This window comes from Sturnira hondurensis, unplaced genomic scaffold, assembly GCF_014824575.4.
Source record: "Sturnira hondurensis isolate 20B ecotype Veracruz unplaced genomic scaffold, ASM1482457v3 Scaffold0021490, whole genome shotgun sequence".
In the NCBI taxonomy this organism is placed as follows: domain Eukaryota; kingdom Metazoa; phylum Chordata; class Mammalia; order Chiroptera; family Phyllostomidae; genus Sturnira; species Sturnira hondurensis.
The window spans coordinates 2867712-2889594 of record NW_028094121.1 but is presented as its reverse complement, the minus strand read 5'-3'; the positions used below and the strand labels follow the sequence as shown (position 1 = coordinate 2889594).

At 48.1% G+C, this 21883-nt stretch overlaps 1 protein-coding gene across 10 annotated transcripts in view; it reads left to right on the top strand.

The window, feature by feature from the left end:
* Nucleotides 1-404: 404 nt before the first annotated feature.
* Nucleotides 405-21883, top strand: part of MACF1 (microtubule actin crosslinking factor 1) — a 329873-nt gene continuing 308394 nt past the window's right edge. For 8 of the 10 annotated variants that reach the window (XM_037032518.1, XM_037032516.1, XM_037032508.1 and 5 more), the window contains exon 1: nucleotides 405-639. In XM_037032518.1, the coding sequence (XP_036888413.1) occupies nucleotides 420-639 (220 nt within the window). In that variant the 5' untranslated portion in view covers nucleotides 405-419. Of the gene's footprint in view, nucleotides 640-14513; nucleotides 14821-21883 lie in introns of those variants that run through there. The other 2 variants (XM_037032517.1, XM_037032511.1) reach the window with 2 other exon arrangements.

Genomic DNA, 21883 nt, shown 5'->3' with positions numbered 1-21883 from the left:
CACACAGCTAGTAAATGGTGAGGTTGAATTTAATCCACATCTTCCTATCTTGGGACCTGTAAGCTTAATTTTCCAAATGTACCAAGTAACAATCATAGTGGTAACTCATAATAGGAGCTACCTTTCACACAGTGTTTTAATATTTATAAGCATCTTCACACATACTACCTCATTTGATTTCCCCAAAGCTCTGTGAATTAGTATGGCCATGTATTACCATCGCTCCCATTTTCCAGATGAAGAAACTGAGGTTTAGAAAGATGAAATCAGTGGCAGAACCAAAACTAGAACCTCTCTGCCTCCCAAGTCCCAGTGTTCTTTATGTGACCCCTTCCATCTGTTAACAATGCACTCCTCTCTCCTCCAGATCACTTCTCCCCGGGCCCTCAGGGCCTTCTGCTACAGCCCCTACCTGGGCGATGTCTTCCTCGGATGAAGAAACGCTCAGTGAGCGGTCATGCCGAAGCGAACGGTCTTGTCGGAGCGAGCGGTCTTACAGGAGCGAGCGGTCAGGGAGCCTGTCTCCCTGTCCCCCAGGGGACACCTTACCCTGGAACCTACCACTGCATGAACAGAAAAAGCGGAAAAGCCAGGATTCCGTGTTGGACCCTGCGGAGCGTGCTGTGGTCAGAGTCGCTGGTAAGAGATGCCCGGAGTGAGCTGGGTGCTGGGGCGCTTGGGGAGAATGGGGGGTGTGCCCTGGCTGGGTGGGCAGTGGAGGGATCTGACCCAGGGCTCTCTGGCAAGCCAGCTGGAATCAAATTTGTTACCACTACTATTGAAAAGATGGCGAAGTAACATTAAAGAAAAGTTTGAAAGAGGAAAATTTGCCACTCCAATCCTTCTGTGCAAACCTTTTTCATTTTTGCAACTTCTTCCCAGCCTTTGTCCCCATGTAGTTTATATATTTCATGCAGTGGCCTTCATGGCTTATGGACTATTCTAGATCTGACTTTCCCCCTTACTTTTCTATCAATAAGATTTTTAGTATTACAGCTTAGGCTTCATAGTTACCATTTTTGAAGGCTGTGTAATATTTCATGATTTAAAAAATCCTACTCATTTTTCACTTTTTTGCCATAACAGACAATGCTGCAGTGAACATCTTGTTTTTGAAAGATTTTATTTATTTATGTTTAGAGAGAGGAGAAGGGAGGGAGAATCAGGTGGGGGGGAACTCTGGTGTGTGGGAGATACATTGATTGCCTCTTGAATGCCCTCATCTGGGGACCAGGCCCACAACCCAGGCATGTGCCCTGACTGAGAATTGAACTGGAGACCTTTTGGTTCACAGGCTGGAACTCAATCCACTGAGCCATACCAGCCAGGGCTGCAGTGAACATCTTTATGATTAATAACACTTGACTTCTGTTGAGTTATTTCCTTGGACTAAAGTCCTTGGCGAGAGCAAGTTCACTCCCACTGCTTTCTAAACTCACGTGCACACGTACCCCTTTCATAGTGCAAGGGCTGGGGCAGCCTGCTCCTGGGGTGGTCATCTCCTTTGCTAAGCAGAAGAGCAGGGCAGTGCAGTGGTAATGAGCGCAGGTTTTGGAGTCAGAGAGGCGAGTGCTAGATGGCAGCCCTGCCCCTGACCAGCTGAGTGACTCTGGGCAAGGCTCTCATCCTGGCTGAGCCTCACTTTCCCCATCTTAAATGCTCCCTGTGCAGGGCTGCCTTGAGGATTAGAGGAAATAATGTATGTAAAGCTCTTAGCATGTTTTTTGGCTCAGCGAAGAACTTCATGAAGTGCTGTCTCTGCTGCTTCCAGAGCTGCTTCTGTGGGTTGTGCTCCGCGTCACAGCAGGCATTGGTGCCAGAGTGCAGACAGAAAGATAGACAAAGCAGTGCCTGCAGCTAATTCAGCAACGTGACTCACTTTCATTCCATCACTGAGACCCATCCTGCTTTTGTGTTTCTCACATAATGCCCCCGTCTCCCTCTGCTTTATCACCCCTTGCCTGGACATGCCACCCACCATCTAATAATTCTCCCAGGCTTGCCCTCCTTCCTCCACATGACTAACACAGTGTATTATTTTAAAATGCAAACCCAATCCTGTTACTCAGCTGCTCATAAACCTTCTTAGGCTCATGATTGGCTGTGAAACAAAGGCCACAGCGTAAAGACCTATTAACATCAGGCCTTGTTTGCCTCTCCAGCTTCACCTTGCTCCCCCAAGCACCCTGCCACATTGAACCGTGCCTTGACCCCCTACATGTGCATCTTGCAGGTTCAGACTTCTGTGTTCTCACTTCCCTGCTAGGTGTCGGGAACCCCCCCCTCCTTTAAGTGCCACCTCCTCTGTTCCTAATGCCCCAGTGGTATACAGAGCTCCCTCCTCCACTCTCAATATTCATACTCTTTTCTCCTCTGTGTTCCCTCGCACAGTATAGCAGTTATCCCACCGGGTGCCTGCCACTCCCTCCGGACTGTGTCTTGTTTTCACCCCAGCTGCTTGCACAGGGCCTTGTGCATGTTGGGGATCAACATTCAGTATTGAATGTATTGAATGACTGAATGAATGCAAGGAATGTTTGGAGGAGAATATGTGACAGATTGTGGTCCAGGAACAGGCAGTGGGCTGTAATGGCAAGTTAGACATTCTGTGGGCTCCAATAATCAGGGAGGGATTTCAGAGGGGGTGAGCTGCAAGGCAGGAGACCCGGAAGACAGGCTGGAGAGTTTGATGGGCAGTAGGGGGCCCTTGGAGGAAGGAATCTTCATTCCTTCTCAAGGCCTTTGGGTCTGTGGCATCAGCCAGTGAATAGAGTTTTCAGAGCTGTCGATAGGGTGCAGGAAGGCCTTTACTGGACCCCAGCCTTAAAGGGCCATGACCACGACTGAGGGGCGTCTGGACTCACAAACCCCTCATTCTCCAGACGGTGTCAGAGTAGAAGCCTCCTCCCCTTTCTTGTACCCTCTAGCCCCCTCCACCAGCAACATGCATACGTACAGGTTCCTTTGTGATGGTCTCCTCTTCCAGTCTTCTCTGAGGAGCCCTACGGGATGATTTGCCTGCTGTTTAACATTCTGAGTGTAGAACAGAAGTGGAGTGGACTCAAGGGGGTTTAATGCCCAGGCAAAGCCCCTAAGGATGCTGCCGGGTCAACTGAGCAAAGGGGTGGGAGGTGCCGTGCTGTGTTCCGACATCTGTGCTGATCTTCTTTACATCCTGACATTGCCAGTGACTGTCTTGAGGAGGGGGCTGGGCCAGAGAGGCTGAAAATGGGAGGCTGCCATGGTTAAAAATAACTTCTGCGATGCATCTGGGCGTGTTTCCTTAGCGGGAGAGAAGAAAGGCAGCAGAGGAGGCGGGACTGCTACTTTGGGGCCTGGCTGCAATCTTCCTATGATCTTAGAACATCGTGGGGGTTCTAGTAATTAAATAAGCAGCCTTACTCTTCAGGGAATCTTTCCTTTGAGGAGCAGGAGAGGCATGTCTGGGAGACCCTCGGCGCTCTGAGGCTCTTTGAAAATAGAGCTTTCATTCTGGGAGGAAAGGATGTCAGACTAACACTAGAAGCTGGCTCTGACCTGTGCAGCTTTCTCCTCTTCGTGGGTCTGGATTAGAAAGACAAGTCAGGGTGTCTGAATCAGTCTCACCAAACAGAGACCTCCCCCATCCCTGACCCCACTGGTGTCCCAAACCGGTCTCAGGGCTTCTCATGTGCTTGAGACGCCTGATGGGGAACTCCTGTTCAGAGTTCTACTCTGACATGTCAGAGTGGAAAGGCGTGTCAGGGCTGAGAAAGCTGCTGACCTCAGTGTACAGAGTCAAAACAGGTTTGAGGGACTCCATGCATGGTGTAAGCTGGTTCTTCCCACCCTCATCCTTTCCCTCCATTCTCTCTCTTCTTCTTCTTCTTAAATATTTTATTTATTTATTTTTAGACAGAGGGGAAGGGAGGGAGAAAGCGAGAGAGAGAGAAGCATCAATGTGTGGTTGCCTCTTGCACGCCCATGCACAGGGCAACTGAGGCATGTGCCCTGACTGGGAATTGAACTGGCAACCCTTTGATTTGCAGCCTGGTGCTCAGTCTGCTGAGCCACACCAGCCAGGGTCTCTCTCTCTCTCTCTCTCTCTCTCTCTCTTCTTTGCCAGCCCTATTTACAACTCTCTCACCCTAGCCACATTGAAACAGAACAATAGGCATTAATGTGAATGCCTTGTTTCTGTTGACCAGTGTTATGGTTTACATAGATTTCATAATAACTAACAGTGTTAGATAGGACAAGTGTTAGGATCTGAGGCCTAGAGGATTTAAGGGATTGCCTGTAGTCACATAGACTGGTAGACTCAGATCTCCTAACTCAAGATGTAGTGCTATTTTCATTTCCTTAGGCAATACCTGGCAACCAGGCCAACTTGAATTATCTATGGGTGACAATGTAACTAGTTGACTTTGGCCCTGGCTGGATAGCTCAGTTGGTTAGGGCATTGTCTCAATATATCAGGGTTGCAGGTTCAATCCCTACACACAAAAATCAACTGGTCCAGTAAATGCATGGAAAAGTGGAACAATAAATTGATCTCTACCTTTCTCTCTCTCTTCCTCCCTTTCTCTCTCGCTGAAAGTAAATAAAATTAATTAAATAATTAATTAATTGACTTGGCTTCCGGACTTAACCTGAGAGACCTTCTGTTCACTTCTGGGAGAAGTCTCAAGATCCTGGCTTATAGAAGAAGACAGAGACACGGGCCTGGGAGACTTTGCCTCTTCCCTGTCTGGCTCTCTGTCGGTAGCAAACAACTCATTGGTGGGGAGTAACAAAGAACTGGGGAGCTGGGGAACTGGGGAGCCGGGGAAGTTACTCTAGCAAGGAGCTCAATCCCACAGGGTAGAAAAGGGAAGAAAGAAGTCTATATCCCTTGGGACTTGTGAGGAGAGGGGGAAGAACAAGGTGCAGGACAGTGTCACAGGGTTATATACCACATAGCTCTCGGGGGAGACATTTATACTTGTCATGATAGATTTGTATATTTTTTATGACATGTTGCTTGCAGAGAGCAGTAAAATTTGGGGATCATGTTTGGGCTAGGGCCTGGGCTGGGTGCGGGAGGGATTCACCACCCACCTGTCCATCAGGTATTCATTCAGCCAGCATCTTGTATTTAGGGGCCTCCCTGTTCTTGGCACTGATATTCAAAGATGGCTAAAAGACATGGTCCCTTCTTCATGGAACTCAGTCTAGTTGAGAGGACAGAGGGAAAAATAATTGCACTCCTGTGTGTATCGTGAAAGAGGGGCACCGTGAGTGAGGGCCAAGGACTGGCCTCCTAGTTAACCGGTGAAAAGCATCTGTAGGATTCATTCTTGGGAGCCCCTCAGCAGGTCCCCCCTCAGACACTGGGGAAATCATCATCCCCCAGTGTCTACTCCAGTGTGGCCTCCCCAGGAAGCCCTCCCTGAGCTCTCCAGTCAGATGGCAATTGTATCTCTACCCAACCCTTGTTTCATTTGTTCTTATATGGAAGTTCCAGGCACGCTTCCTCCACCGGATCCGACCTTGCTGTATTCAGGAGTTCCCACCTTGCCCTTCCTGGTATTGCCCCAGAATCTCACTCTGTGAGCACAGGTTCTAGAATCTGGAGGCTTAGTGAGGGCTGTGAAATGCTTGGGGGCTGGTATTTGCTCCTGCTTTCAGAGCCTGAGGTCAGGGCTGCAGTCACTCAACAGCCTGCCTGGGGGCAGATCACGCTGAGCAGGTATTCCTCTGCAGAGGACAGAGCCTGCTCCTCCGTGGCCCAGGCATGTCTCCTCCAGGATGGAAGCTCTGAGAAGGAGCCTCTCTGCTCATTCATTCATTCATTTTCCTTAAAAATTGGATTTACCTCCAGCTATGTGCCAGGTACTATGGAGACAACTGGATTTTTGGAGTCAGAAAACTTGGGCAAATGACTTCACTTCTTAAACCCTCAGTTTCCTTCTTTGTGAAAGGGAGGTGATGACATCTTCTTCGAGTGGTCATTGAATGAGAACCAGAATGTACTCAGCAAGCACCGGTTAACATGCCTCTTACTGCACTTAGCAGAGTCATTCCTCGTAACTTTCCAGGGCACCTAGAAAAGGCAATGGAGACTCCAGGGAGTCAGCAGTTTCCCAGGCAAGCAAGGAAGGGGCTCCAGGCCTCTCAGTTCCATCCCTTTTGTTTCACTCTAGGGCTTTGTCAGAGGGAAGTGGCTTTTTTTTTCTGGCCAAGCCATGGTGGGAAGAAGGGAATACAGCCGTGGGAAATGGGGCTTTAAAAACAATGACATTGGGAACCCTTCCTGCTGAGCAGACAACCTTCCTTTCCCTGAAGCTATTTGCACTTGAGGAGGCTCTCTCCTTCCCAGCTTCTCTGCTTCCTGGCAGTATCCTCAGAGTCCCTGGCCCCATCCTGGAGCTTGGTTCCACTAGCAGCGAGGTGAGCAGGAGGAAGTTTCCTGAAAGTGGGACAGGATGAATTGTAGCTACACACCACCAGCTCAGCTCCAGCTCAGCTCCAGCTCTTTGAAAGTAAATCTGGGTCACAGTAGCTGGAGGGGTGGAAAATGACCACGTGGGCAGACTTCTGGGCAGGCAGCAAAACAGACAGCCAAAAGCTGTCTTTTCTCTGAGGCTGAGTCCCCGTGGGACCCCAGCTGGTGAGGGAAGGTAGTTGTGCATTGCAAAGTGCCACGTTATGCTGTCTGTAGGTGTCTCATCACGTTTTTCTAGTGACTTCCTAGGTGATGCGGAGAAAGGTTTGGAATGGCAGTCTGACTCATACCTTTGTTTTGGAGAAGTCAAGGACTGAGGTTAGGAATTCGGAGGAAGGACTGGTTAATTCTGGAACTGTGGAAGGCTGTCATTTCTGTCCCTTGGGGTTTGAGATTAGATGCCACCAGAGGAGCTGACAATGCAACAGGATCTAGGACTGCATTTTTTTTTTCATTTCCTCAGTCTTTTCCCTGGGGAAAGGTCTGGGAACATATCTGAGTGTGAGTATTGATAACCCATCATCATACAAAGTGCTGGCCAGTTGCTGTGGTTAGGATCTGCTGTGATTTGGCCCTGGGTCTGCCTCTTGCCACCTGTCAGGTGGAACCTGCCAGCTTCCTGGCTGTCTTGGCTCATAAAAGGGGCAGAGATGGTGCTCTTGGTTGGAGTCTACCGCCCATCCCCCACCACCCCAGATTTAGGATGCTGCTGCAGGGGAGATCTGGGAGCCCCTGTAATTTGAAGAGTGATTGTGGGATTATGGACCAGTTTCTGTCCTCAGCTGGGCCTCACCCCTGCCCCAGAAGGTACCAGGCTTTTGACTTGTGGTCACGGGGAGGATTCTGCCCGGAGCCTTCGTGGGTGTGTCCCTCTGGCCATGCCCTTCCTTCTTCATTCCCTCCCTTATTCGTTTCCTTGTTTGCTTATTCTTCCATGCCTTCACTAAAGGGAATGGCTTTGGGAGTCACTGGGAGTCCCAGTTCCATCATTTGCCAGTTGAGTGACCCTGGGAAATTACTAACCTTGCTGAGCTGTGCTTTCTCATGGTTAAAGTGGGGGACCAAGGGCGAATTAAATTAGATAGTGGAAGTGAGGTGCTTGGCCCACTTCCTACTATGCAGTCAGCCTTTGGTTCATGTTAGCTACTATCATTAATGTCATTCATTCACTCATACACTTGTTTACTAATTGATGAATATATTGAGTCATCCCTTTGCTCATTTATTGATCATGCACTTGCTCATTTAACTAATATTTCTAGGACTGCTTTGTGCTAGGCTCAGCTTGGGCTTTGAAACCCAGCTCTTGCCTGTGAAGGCAGCTAGAATGCTGTTTGAGCTGTGCACACTGCCAGTCCAAAGAGAGTTACGAGGAAGCTCTATGGGGAAGAGCTTGCCCCTACTCCTACCCCCACTCCTAGCTTAGAGCAATGATAGCCTTTGATTGGGACTTGGAAAACAAAGAGGAATTTACCAGGACAACCTGAAGGGAGAGGGCATGTCCCTGTTGGCTTATCCCTATTCTTGCTCTCCTTTCTTTGGCCTCAGTAGAAAGGAAGGAAAGGAAATGAAGAGAGAACAGCTGGTGGGAGTTAGGGATTAAAGAATCCAGATGGTGGTTTTGGGAGTTGAACTCTGAATTCCGTCCAGGAGCCCTGGAGAGCTGATGCCAGCAGGGATCACCTCATAAATAATAGGTGGAAAAGCTACTGTGTACTGAGTCCTAGATGTGTGCCAGGCATTTTAGATACATCATTTAATCCTCACAATCCCTGGGAAGTAGTTGCTATTCTCCCTGTCTTACAGAAAAGTTAAGGAACGTGTCTGAGGTCATACAGCAAGTGAAGAGTGGAGCCGGAGTCAGCATTACTGACTGTGTTGCAGGGCGCCCCCTGGAACACAACTTGTGCAAATGCCCTTTGCAGTGTTTGCTGTGACTCATGTTGACCTAATTCCAAATCCTCTGCATTCTTCAGAACATTTCAAACAGATGCTAAAGGGGTGAGAATAGTATCAGGAACCCTCTTTATCTGGATTCAAGAATTATTAATTCATGGTCAATCTTACTTGATTCACACACCCCACTTCTGCCTCCCCGGCTACATAAGCAGAAGTTCCAGTAGTCACATACTTTCACCTCCTAAACTTTTAAACTAGTGTACCGCTTTTCCCCAGTAATAAAAAATCTATTGATCCATGTGTTTGGTAGCCGTATCCGAAAACTGGAATCAGTCACCCTTGACCCATTTCCCAGAGGCATCATGAGGAATTCCCCTCCCAGACACCAGGGCCCCAGGAGTAGTGGTGTCCTTTCAGTGCCCTACTCCCAGAACACAGGGCCAGAGCTAAGCTAGACCCTGGATTTGAATTGGCACCCGGCCAGAGTGATTGAGGAAAGTAGTCTAGAAATGGATTTCAAGGATTCAGTCTCAAGAGATTGAAGTTGAGATGAGTGTAGGATTGAGGTCTTTAAAATCGTAGGCGGAAGAATTCCGTTCTTGTGAGAGGGACCTGTGCCCCGGGCCCGCACTGAACTGCCCACAGAACTCTGATCTCAGCCCAGAGCTGCGGCTGCCACTCTCCAAAGCCTCTCTGGGATTTATGCTCAGTTTCTGGGTCGCCCGTCACCACCCCTGTGGGGGGTTCTGTCCTGAGGTGGCGTTGGATAGGGAGGTGTTCTTTCGAGTGCAGGGGAGCTTCCTAGGTGAGGAACCACACCTCCTAATTTGGTGTGGTTCCCAGTTCCCCAAGGAGCACAGACTTGCTGCAGCCCTGTTTGGTAGGAACCTCGGAGGCTCCACACAGGATGAGACCCGTGCCTGCTCCGGAGCAGGATGGGAGATTGGATGGGGTCGAGTGAGCGGGATTCACTTTAGCCTGATTCTTTCCAAAGAGAAAGTAGAATAGTTACATTCACAGAGAGGCTGGGAGAAGGCAGGGGGGTCAATACCTTTTCTAACTATTATTGGTATGTTCCAAATGCCAGGCTTTGTGCTGAGCATCTTCCATAGTTTATTTGACCTAATCCTCAGAATAACTTTAGGTCATAGATATGCTATAGTAGAGGAAACAAAAACCCAGAGAGTCTTGCTCAAGGTCTCCCAGCCAGTAAGGGGCCAAGCTGGGAATGGCACTAGCTCTGCCTAGGGCAACCCACTGCCTCCCCCATTACAAGGAACGGTAGTTTAATAATAGCTAACGTCTGCTCAGCACTTCTGGGTTCATGGAGTGCCTTAACACCCATTATTTGCACTGTGCCCTGGAAGCCCCTGGCTGGTGAGGCATTCCACGCTCCTTTGAGACAGCTGCCTATCAGGGGTCCAGCCTCTACTCATTCCCCGTAGTAAGAATCAGAGATTCTTTGGCATTGGCTCTGACCAGCCACAGGAGAAGGCCTTGGGAATGGCTAAGGTGGAGAGACTTGGGCAGTTGCTATGGTAACCCAGATGGCTGAGTAACCATGTTGAGGGTTGCTATGGTGAGAGGGTGCTGGGCTGCTGGGTGGCAGTGATCCTGTCTTCCTGGGTGTCTGGCACCATCCCGGCCCCTTAAATTAGTGATGTTGCACTTTCTGAACAGAAGAGGGCAGCATGATAGTGGGCGAAGGCTTCCTACCCTAGAGCAGACTTGGGAACTTGAGGCAAAGTTTAGTGTTTCCAGAAGCTAGGTTCAAAGGGAGCTTCCGTTGGGGCGGCCAAAGCTGGTGTCTGCAAGGCCGGTGGAGCTGGGCCTGGAGACAGGTCTCTGAAGATTAAAACTGGAGGATCTTCTTCCAAGAGCTGGACAAAGGACAGGGCTTGGGGCAGCCCCTTCAGAGTCTGGCTCCAGCTACTATTGGGAAATGTAAAAGGCATAGGAGATAGACTAAAAGGCAGGGAGGAACAAAGAAAAAACACAGAGACATATACAGCCTGCTAGCAAAAAATTTATTTGTAAAATAAAATAAATAAAATTTATTTGTTAATTTATCAATTTACACATGTAAAATAATGCAGCATGAGCCAAGCTGAAGTGCTGGGAGTAAATCTTCTAGAGGCTGGAGCAGGAGCACTGGGAGGAGAAAGGATTTTGCACTTCTCTCTTTTGTCTTTGCACATGAAGTGTCCTCAGCTCTGGTGCCTACTGAATTTTATTCTCAGTTGTCTTTTATAAAAATATTTTAGAGAGAGAAAGAGAAACAGCAACTTGTTCCATTTACTTAAACATTCATTTGTTGGTTCTTGCATGTGTCCTGGCCTGGGATCAAACTCACAACCTTGCTGCGTCGTCAGAACAGCGCTTTAACCAACTGAGCTACCTGGCTAGGGCTGGTCTCAGTTGTCTTGAACCATAGATCTAGCACACATCTCCCAGCCCCACATGTCTTCAGTGAGGCATCCATGTCTTCAGCAAAAATTTATCAAACATCTGCTATGTGCAAAGCATTATGTTAAGCCCTATGATAACGAAAGATGAAATAGATGTTTCTATGTCAAAGAACTGGAGAACCTGGAGTTTAAGGAGGCAGTGATGTAGACACTCACAGTACGTGTTTTTTCTAGGAATGGGGGAAGAAAAATGTGTTGGGGTTTTGAGAAAAACTTCTACTTGGGTTGATTAAAAGTAACTTTCAATCATGTAGGGTAAGCTTTGACGATGGGTAGGATTTGAGTAGGTGGAGTTGAGGAGTGGAGGACATTCCAGGCAAAGACACAGGGTTTGATTGTAGGAGAGGCTGCCCATAAGGGTATCATGAGAGAAAAGCTTATAAAGGAAGGTAGATGTCAAAAGTATGAAGGACTTGGAATGCCAGGCCTAGATAAAGGATGCTATCAGAGAAGCATACTTTTTTTCCTTAAATACCCTAGCCCTCTAGCTAGTTAGAATGCACAAGGCAGCTGAGTGTTTTAGGATCATCTGGTTCGCTCATTCATGCATTTAATAAAAATTTGAAACATATTTAATGAGTGTCCTATATGAGCCAGGTCATTTACTAGATGCTAAGAATCCTGTGGTGAACATGATAGACATCCCTAGCCCTCAGGGAGCTAATGATTTAGTAAGGATGAGAGACACTGCGTGATAACTTCAAGGGTGATGGATCACCAAAGAGGGGTGCAGAGGGGGCAGGAGGACCTACTAATTTGGGGTGGGGGAGGAGGCAATCAAGGCAAGCTTCCCTGTGGGAATTTCAGCAGAGGGGTGAGTTGGAGTGAGGCAGGCCAAAAGAGGAGAGTGATGAAGGGTTACAGCCTAGAAGAAAAGTACGTGCACCTCAAGGCCCTGAGGTGGGAGAGCACAGTTGAGTTTGAGGAGCTTTGAGAAATTGACAGAGCTGAGAGAAATGAGCCTTAGGGAGAGGGGCACTTGAAGAGGCTTATGTGGGGGAGGACACTGTGGAAAAATAGGGCTTTATTTACTTGTATTGCCTTCTTCTTCCACTAGATGCCCTTCTGAGTACATATTGCCTTCTTCTGCACCCCATCCCCCTTGCAGCCTCCTTATAAATGCAACAGCAGTCTCACCATCAGGAGCAGAGGAAAATCATAGACCAAAAGAAGAAAGCCACAGAGCTGTCCCAATTGGGTGGTCAGGCTATAAATTTAGACTGTTGCTTGGAAAAAACCAAAAACCTCCCCTTCACAGGCTTCCCTCTTCCCATTCCGCCAGAAGCTGCTTTGTTCCTTTATCCTTGTAAAATTTTCTCTGTATAAAACAGGAACATCCGCCAAACATGTGGACTTCCCCCTTTCCATTCATTAGAAGAATTCATTACTTCAAAATCTCATGGGAGTATTTAAATGCAAATCTTTTCAAGAAAGCTACTTAAGTTTGAGAAGTCCCCTAGCCACAATCCAAACCAGAACTTTCTTCTTGGATTACCCTGTTTCTTAATAGGAATCTCAACCCTTGCCCTCTCCCCACCAAACTGCTCATGTCTTCAATGAAGCCTGATTTCCAAAACAGACTTGCTTTCCCTTCTTTGGTGTTGTCTTTCCTCACCTTTGGGGAGTGTCAGTAACAATTCTCGAAGGATCTGCTCGCAAAGCAGCCCATGTAGCAGCCCCAGGAGGGATGAGGGGACTTTTCTATTTACTGTGATGAAAATGAGGTATAGATGTCTGTTTGGGGGTGAGGGTGGAGGTGCATGTATGTGTACTTGTGTTTGGGCCTACTGATAAAAAATAATATGGGAAATGCAGATGACTCAGCACTGATACAGTCAAGATTCCTAGAGTTAGCATTTCTCTATTTTCTGCTGTTTACGGAAAATGTGTTTATGCCATCAATCACCAATTCCTTCATCCTGCATTTTCTATTAAAAGCCTTTTATTTATTAAAAAAAAATAAACCTCAAGCTTATTCACCTCCTTTTCTTAACTGAGCTCATTAGAAGCCGACACCAAACTGTGAACTAGCTTTTTTTTTAAGCACAAAGGATTAAGTTGGAAGGAAATGAGCATTTGTCCAAGACCCTCCCAGTCTGCCGTCTTGTAGGCCCTTTCCTGTATAATCTCTATGCCTAGAACTTGGGCAGGCCAGCAAAACTTGATGGAAAAAGATATGATTAATGACTTGCTCACCCAATTTCTGACCATGGAGTGCTGTGGAAACAGCCAGTGTGCGAGTATTAGTGAAAAGCATCATTTCTTCTTCCTGTCACTAATGTGCTAAGCACTGACCAAATCCTTGGCCCTAGTCACAGTACACAAAGATGCAGGCCTTGCCCCCAAGGGTAAGAAGCTGCTCTTTAAAAATCTTGAGAATAGGAACTCTAATGGAAGCCCAAGTCCCAATTTTGGCTGCTCAGTGTTGCATGAATTCTTTTTTTTACTTGCTAATGTGCTGTAATTGTAAGATCAGCCTGCCTAACTTTTTACCCACAACCACCCCTGCACCCTCTGAAAAATCAAGTTAACAGAGACTTGATGAAGCTGGGGAGGATGATGGCTGACTTGCGGTGGCTGGGGGCAAACAAAAAAAGGTCAGGGCATTTGCCTAAGTTCCTCATTCACCGCTCTGGGACGCAGCGCGGCCCAGCAGCATGCCCGCGAGCCCTGGTGTGCGGGATGCGCTGCTGAATGCGGCCTCAGAGGCTGTTTGGAACCGCCTCCTCAACCTGGGCCCGAAGAAACCCCGGCCCGTTCACCAATGTCCCTTCTCCGCGTGCCTCTCCCCGGACAGAGAGGATCATGGGCTTTCCCTTTCCTCCCCTGACCAAGTTAAGGCCCCAGAATCCTTTTCTTTGTTCCTCGACAGCCCTGGTTCAGTCTCAGGTTCCCACATTTCTCCCTTTTAATCTACGTCTGTTCGAATGGCTGTCTCAGGTGCAGTGTGAACCCCGTTTTCATTCATCCCTCAGCGGTCGTTTGTCGGGCTCTGGCCGCCCTTCCTTGGCCTGGCCGCCCACTTCACGGGGCTCGGCCTGCCCTCTCAGGGCGAGCTCGGTTTCTCCCGTTTCTGGAAACCTCTTTGTTCCTGGGATTCTTTGTGGCTTGTGTTGCCTTCGGCCTCACCCGGCCCTTGCCCTCGCTCTGCGCGCGGCCAGCCCTGGGGTCCGAGGCCCCCAGGTCGTCCGCGCTGTCCCTTCCCTTCAGTTTCTCCAGGTCCTTCTCCAGCAGCGACGCGGGCCCAGCTCGGCTGCTCTCCGGCCCGGGGGCTCCCTCCATTGTCCCAGCTGCGGGTGGAGGTCAGCGCCGAATGGGGCCGCTCCCCCTCCGCCCCCGTGGAGTCGGCCCCCGAATCTCCCCGCCGCCGTGGCCAGCCCAGCCTTTCGTCCTGACGCGCGTGGGGCCTCCCACCCGGCCGGACGCCGCTGCACACCCCCGCCCCCTCGGCTGGGCCCGCGTGCCGGCCGCGCGCAGGTCCGCGGCCACCGGGGGGGACCGGTGTGGGCAGCCTGGGGGGCAGCCCGGGGGCAGAGGACGCGCCGGCGGCGGAGGCGGCGGGCGAGGGGCGGGGAACGGGCCGGGCCTGGCGCTCCTGACGGGAGGAGCCGCCGCCGCCGCCCGCCGCCACGCCGGGGCGGGCTGAGGGAGGAGCGGAGCCGAGGGGTGGGGAGGCGGAAACGCGAGCCGGGACCCGCGGGGTGCGAGCGGGCTGAGGAGCGCAGCGCGACGGACTGCCGGGCCGGGCGAGGCGGGCAGAGAGCAGAGAGCGAGGGCGCCACCGCCGTCCCCCAGCCGCACAAAGGGCCGAGGCTGGGGCTGTCGCCGCCTCGGCGCGCGGGCCTGGAACCGGCGTCGGCCGGGGCCCCGAGAGAGCGCGGCGCCGGGCGGCCATGGCTGGCTACGTGCCGGGTCAGCAGCCGGCCAACCGCAGCCAGGAGAAGGAGTTCGTGCAGGCGTACGAGGATGTGCTGGAGCGCTACAAAGGTGCGGCGGGGACCGGGGCCGGGTCGGGATGGGGCCCGCGGGCCGGCGCGATTTGGCCTTCGAGTCCGCTGCAGGTGGGGCGGCCGGGCGGGGTCGCGCCCACCCCGGCGCTGGGGCCGGTCCGCGAGCTGCGGTTTCTCGGGGCCAGTTTATTTACTGAATTGGGGGTAAGCCTCCGGAACGCTCTCCTCCGGACGACGGCGCTTTCCACGGCACCGGCCACATTTTGTGCCGGTTATCTGGCCCAGCTGGAAGGACGCGAGATCCGGAGCCGGCTTTGGAGCCCTCCCACTGTGGGGAGTCGCGGGGCGGGAGGCGAGTGGGGCGGGGTGCGGGAGCCACCGGTTCTGCGCCCGTGCGGGTCTTCCTCGGACATCTGCGTGCCCGCCGAGGGTCCCTCGCCCCTTTGTCTCCCTCAGACTCCCATCAGTCGCGTGGCAGCCGAGGTTGTGACCCCCCATGGCTTCTTTGGGGCCGGCGTCCGTGAGTGTGCAGTTCTGGTGGCAGGCCTCCTCCCACCCTCCACCCCCGGGGCCTTTGAGCAAGACCGGTGCCGGGGTCTGTGGCTTCCTTTTCTGAAAAATAAAGATTTATCTTGGAGCTCGGATTTCAGCCCCTGGAGGCTCGAGCTAAGCAGCGCTGCAAGTTAATGGCTCATCTCAACCTGGGGTGTAGAGAGAGAAAGTTTTGACAGGCCAGAGGGTCTGGGGACGGCATTGCTCTGACTGCTGCAGCTGCCCCTTAAGTGGGAGCCAGGGATGCGTGGCCTTGGGAGGCCCCAGCTTTAATCTTTAACATCCAGTTCTGGGATTTTGCTTTGTGTAGCAGTTGTGCTTTCCACAGACATGGAGATTTTCCCAGAAACTCCATAGGCAGCAGGCACTTTCCCCTCTTTGATTCAGCTGCGGCCCTTGTGACCGGGTCCTTAGTTTCTTTTCATCTGAAGGGGAGGAAACTTCAGCCCTTTTGACTGAGTTTGGCTTACTTGTTTACGACACCTACCCAGTGAAGGGAAACTAATGAAGAAGCTGTAAAATGCTCATTTTTCCCCCTTTGTGGCATTAGAGCTCTGCTTGGGAAAATGCAGGGGGGTGGGGTGGAGAGGGAGAGAGATATGGAATGAAGTGAAATGCTAAAATGGACCAGCTCAAGAGTTCTACTTGTTCCCTTCTGCATCAGCTCCTGTAAGCCGTCCAGGTTTTCCTGCCTGCAGCAAGTTTTCTGTCAACCCCCTGTGGTCTGTCTTTTAAGAAATGTGGTTCATTTCAGAGCACAAAGAGGTTAGATTGTGCTGCTGAACTTCATTGAAAAAAAAAAAGGCTGCTAAGTGAATGGTTCCATTAAGTTTCCTTTGCAGGCTTTTGAGCAACACCGCTCTTCAGAGGGAGGATTCTCTGGGCCTGTCTCGAGCTGCGACAGCTCTAAAAATCAGCAGAATTAAATGAAAACAGGTGAAGAAATCTCAGTACCTCACTGGATCGAATTGCCGGTGGCCTCCAGCTGAAAGGAAGTTGGATTCCTAGCAAATGAAACTAGGAAAGAAGAGGGGAAGTAGGGCTTGTTCCAGGAGAGGCCACTTGTGTTCAGTCCTTTTAGCTGTCTCACTCAGTTTGGCTTTCCTCTGAAGGACTTTGATCAGGTGTATAGGAATTTGATCCTTCCCAGACACAGATCTCTTTCTTGAGGGGAGGAATGGGTCAAAAATGGTTGGCCAAGCCCTGGCTGGCATAGCTCAGTGGATTGAGCGCGGGCCTGCAAACCAGACGATCACGGTTCGATTCCCAGACAGGGCACATGCCTGGGTTGCAAACCAGTTCCTTGCAGGCTAACTACCAGCAGGGGATGCACAAAAGGCAACCATACATTGATGTTTCTCTCCCTCTCTTCTTCCCCTCTAAAAATAAATAAATAAATAAAAATCTAAAAAAAAAAAATGGTCGGCCAAAGTAAATTAACTGGAGTTGGATGAGGTTGTTGTGCATTCTGCTTTATGACAGGTGCAGAAGACTTTCTTTTCTCTCCAGTCCCCACTGCACCATTCTCATTGGGAAGTCAGGATGGATTAGCATCCTGGCCTTTGTTACTTTGCTGTATGGAATTCCTGCATTTTCCAGACTTAGAAACTCCCTTACCGCCTTAATAGAACTATTTGCCTAAGCTGGAATCAATAGAATGACCATGGAGAGGTAGTTTGTAAGGATAAAGCCAGAAACTTATCTTGGAGAGACTCAGGAAAATATTGATGATGCTGGGCTTCTAGACTTTCATTGGTTGGATTTCAGATTACTTGGATCTCTCTCTCTATGCTGCTATTAATTTGTAGTACCTCATACTACAAATTAAACAGGATTTTTTTATTCAGAAGGAGAGCTGAAGTTTTCAGCTGCATGAATTGCCCCCTCCCCAAAAGGGGTAAAGGTGAGAAGGGGAGTGATGCTTTTGCAGTATAAGGGTGTAGATCAGTATATGATAGCTGTATTAGGAATGGTTGTCAGGCATGAATTTTTCCAGAATTGTGCCTGGCAACCATTTCCGTGTGTGTTGGTAGGTGAGCATGGTTTTGGCAGAATTAGATGATTCAGCATGGATATAAACACTCTCTCATTTCCTAAATTTCTTTTAGAGCTTGACTGGCCAGCAAACAGGAGCGGGTATTAGGTAATAACTCTGGATCCTAACAGTTCAGAGTGGGCAGCAACCAACAGAGCCAGAGTATGTTCTTTATGCTTCCAATCCTCCAACAATTAGTAAATACCTATTAGAGATAAAGGCCTTGGAGATGACAGAATTATGAATGAGGTCTCTTTCCTGTCCTTGGTTATTCACATCTAGCAAGGGAAGGGTATATATACAAACAGGTAATTATGATACTGGGGTAGAACTGAGGTACGTATAGAGTACTTGGGAAGTAAAGGAGGGATAAAACTCTCTCCCCTTGGGGTTTACTGAGAGACTTGACAAGGGAGGTGACTAGAAGTGTGCCTTCAGGGATGAATGGGATTTGGTCAGATGGAGGAGGGTGAGAAGGGGAGGAGGCAGAGAGAATAAATAGCTTGTGCAAAGGCTCGAAGGTGTGAAAGTGGATGGAGGTGTTTGAGGAATGTGAGTAGTTGGGTGTGACTTAAGGGCTAGAGTTTTGATGGGAGCAGACGATACTGTAAAAGACCCAGAGTCCAGTTTATAAAAGTTCCTTTATGGCTTTATTCCATGGGCAGTAGGGGAGTCAATCATTGAAAGTTTTAAAAAAATAACAGGGTGCATATGAGACGCAACCAGTCGATGTTCCACATTTCACATTGATATTTCTTTTAAAAAATATTTTGTTTGTTTATTTTTAGAGAGAAGGGGGAGGGAAGGAGAAAGAGGGAGAGAAACATCTGTGTGTGGTTGCCTCTCATGCACCCCCTACTAGGGACCTGGCCTGCAACTCAGGCATGTACCCTGATTGGGAGTTGAACCCACAACTCTTTGGTTCCCAGGCCTGTGCTCAATCCACTGAGCCACATCAGCCAGGGTTCACATTGATAGTTCTCTCTTCCTTACTTACCTTCTCTCTAAAAATAAATATATATAAATAAATCTTTTAAAAATGCAACAATTAGTGTGCCAATTTTATTAATTCATGTTAGAGGACATACCTGTCCAGTGGTTGGAATACTCGCATCACTGTCTGGGGCACCCTTTCCCTTGTACCAAAGTGCGTATGAAGCTAGTAATCAGATGGTTGGTTGGTAAATATGTAAAAAAAGCAAACACAGGTGCACTGTTTCATTCCAATGATGATATGGGCCAGTCACAAACTTTCCCTCCCTGTAGATTGAGATCCTTATGAACACCAGTGGAAACTAAGAAAGAGAAACAAGACCTGACTCTTTTCCTAGGATAGAGAAAACCTCTACTGAAGAAGCAGGCCACATATGGACATCGATTTAGGCTTTAAAGAGGAGGTTTAAAAAAACAGACATATTCTGGGTTTATGGTGGTTGGTTAAGCAGAAGGTATAATACGTAAATTGGTTCAGGTGGAATCCGACTTTGTTTTCACAAAGCCGTGAAGACTAAAGAGTCTTTCCATGCCAGGCTGGATTAGGAATAAAAGAGAACATTCAAATTTCAACACTGGTAACGTGGACTCTCTGGTACTTAAAAACTTAACAGTTCTCACCAGGAGTCATGGGTTATATGAGGGTAATGAGGACTGCTTTTTGTTCGTCATACCCCTGAAAAGAAATTACAAAATGTACTGCACAGTGAATTAGGAGTGAAGGATCTGCATGTTATCAACATACAAAACCAGCAAAGCAGCAGAAAGAAAATAGCCTTTGAATTTCTTTAGTCTTGTGCTTCAGTTCCTAATTCTGCCACTTAACTTGTGCTGTGTGATCTTGGAAATTTGCTTAACTTCTGATCTTTGGGTTTCTCGTCTGTTAAAATGGGATGGATAATACTAATTCCTTGGCATTCGTGAGCTGTTGGCATGTATTAGGCCGTTGTGTTTAGAAAAATCTTCATTTATATAACACTGTGTGTTTTACAAAGCAGTTTTCTATTCACTGTCTTATTTGATCTTTATAATAGCATGTAAGGAAGGTATTCACATGAGTCAGTTTAGGCAGAGAGACTTAAATTATTTGCAAGTCATTTGCAAGAGCCAGGATCCAGACTTCTAGATGAAGGTTTTGTGGTATATCACAGAAGCAAGTTTTAAAATCAGAGCAGTGACTTAAGTGAGAAAATTGTGAAAATACTTTGTTAGTATCATATTAGTTTTTAGTTTCTGAACTGTAAGTCACACACCTTATGTGGCCTGCATTTCCAAATCTGTGAACTGTGGAGAATATGTTTTCCCCCATTGGAGAGGTTTCACAATATATAAATCACTTTGAAATTCTTTTTTTAAAAAGATTTTATTTATTTATCTTTAGAGAGGAAGGGAAGGAGAGGGGGAGAGAATATCAGTGTATGGTTGCCTCTTGTGGGTCCCCTGCTGGGAATTGGCCTGCAACCCAGGCATGTGCCCTAACTGGGAATTGAACCGCGATCCTCTGGTTCATAGGCCCGCGCTCAATTCACTGAGCTACTTACTTTGAAATTCTTACACAAAAGCAATGTAGTGCAAAGTGATAAAGTTTTGTTAACACACTGGTTGGAAAATATAGGCTGAGGATTTGGTATGGTTTACCTAAGTGATACTCTGATGCAATGTCTTTTTTTTTTAAAGATTTTATTTATTTATTTTTAGAGAGAGGGGAACGGAAGGAGAAAGACAGGGAGAGAAACCACACATTAATGTGTGGTTGCCTCTCAGAGGCCCCCCCTACTGGAGACCAGGCCTGCAACCCAGGCATGTGCCCTAGACTGGGAATCGAACCAGCAACCCTTTGGTTTGCAGGCCTGTGCTCAATCCACTGAGCTACACCAGCCAGGGCTGATGCAATGTCTTGATTAAATGTAGACTTAATTTTTAACTCTACATTTTAAGTTCCTTTCTAGAACACAACTCTTGTATTGGAGTGGATGGCTTCTAGACAGAACAATTTCTAGACAGAACAATAGAGTAATTGCTACTTCTGGACATGGATAGTGTTAATTCCGAAAGTGAATCAAGTCTCTCTGCTGGGAAGTCACAAGCTTTGGCCCCGGTAATGCTGCTGAAATCATAAAATGTGTGCATGTGCTAACAGTGCTAATGAGAGCTACTTCTTTCTCTTGGGCTTGCTTGACAACTGACATAATACAAGTCAAGGAATGAATCAGCTGAAGGCTTATTTTCCTGGTATTTTTTTTAGTGCCAATTTCAGTTTTTAGAGCGCATGGTAGAAAGAATACTTAAGAGTATATATCTGGGAACAGAAACATCCCAAGATCAAAAATTACAAGTAAACAATTATGGGTTGCAAAAATGAGTTTGCTGTGTTTTCTCAATGGTCTTGAAAACACCCAGGCTTTCCTTCTTTTACTAAACAAGGTTGGCCTGTTCAGCTTCTGGTAATTATATGTTGAGCCACGTGTGAGTAGTGTGTGTGGTGTGCTAAAGCTCCTGCTTTTGCTCTGCATGGTTTTGACTGGAATTTAAGCCTGTGTTGTCTTGCTTCTACCAGCAGCATTTAGTAATTTCCTGGCCTGGAGGAGCCCTTTCAGGCCTATTGACTTGGCTCAAAATATCTAAGAATGTTTAGTCCACCTCTTTTTGTTACTTCTACTAAAATATTATTTTTCCTTCCAGAACTTCCCAGTTCCTGGAATAAATAACAATGAGTCTCTGATTCTGTGTGTCCAGCTTTTAGGTCATTCCATAATTTGACTTGCTTTGCATACCTAACTATGTCAGTTTGTTAGTGCCCAGCCACAGCTCTCTGCTGCATTTGGGTAGGTCTGAGTAATCCTTCCCTCCAGGTCTGTCCTCATACCGGCCTCTCTGCTTTTTTGTTCTCTCTTCCTGGAATGCTCCCTCCCTCCCTCCCTTCCTTTTTTTTCTTTCTCTCTCTCTCCCTCCCTCTCTCCTCTCTTTCTCTCTCACTCCTCTCTTCTCTTTCTCCTCTCTTCTCTTCTCTCTCCAAATCTTCTCTCTCTTTCTCCCCTCTCGCATTAAAGCTAAGCATAAGACTTGCATCCTCTGTGTAGCTTTCTTTCATTGTTCTATCAAACATTGATTTCTCCCTTCTCTGATCTCTTATAATGTCTACCTTTCAATTAGTCTCTTAACTATATACTGTTCCATATTATTCTTGCCTCATGTCTTTTAGAATTGTTTTCCTAATGAGCTTTTATGTGCTTATCATGTGGGGACTCCTTTTCTTTTTTTATTGAATTTGTTGAAATGATGCTGGTTAACAAAATTACACAGGTTTCAGGTGCCCATTTCTATAACATATCATCTGTACACTGTATTGTGTGTTCACCACTCCAGGTTAGGTCTCCATCCATCACCATTTATCTCTGCTATGTGGGGACTGTCTATACTTCTTTTGAATGTGGTTGATTGATAGGGAACTTGTCTCAGGAGGAGGGGCAATCATATCAGCACTTTCAAGTTATATTTTAAAGTAACCTCCTTTTCATAT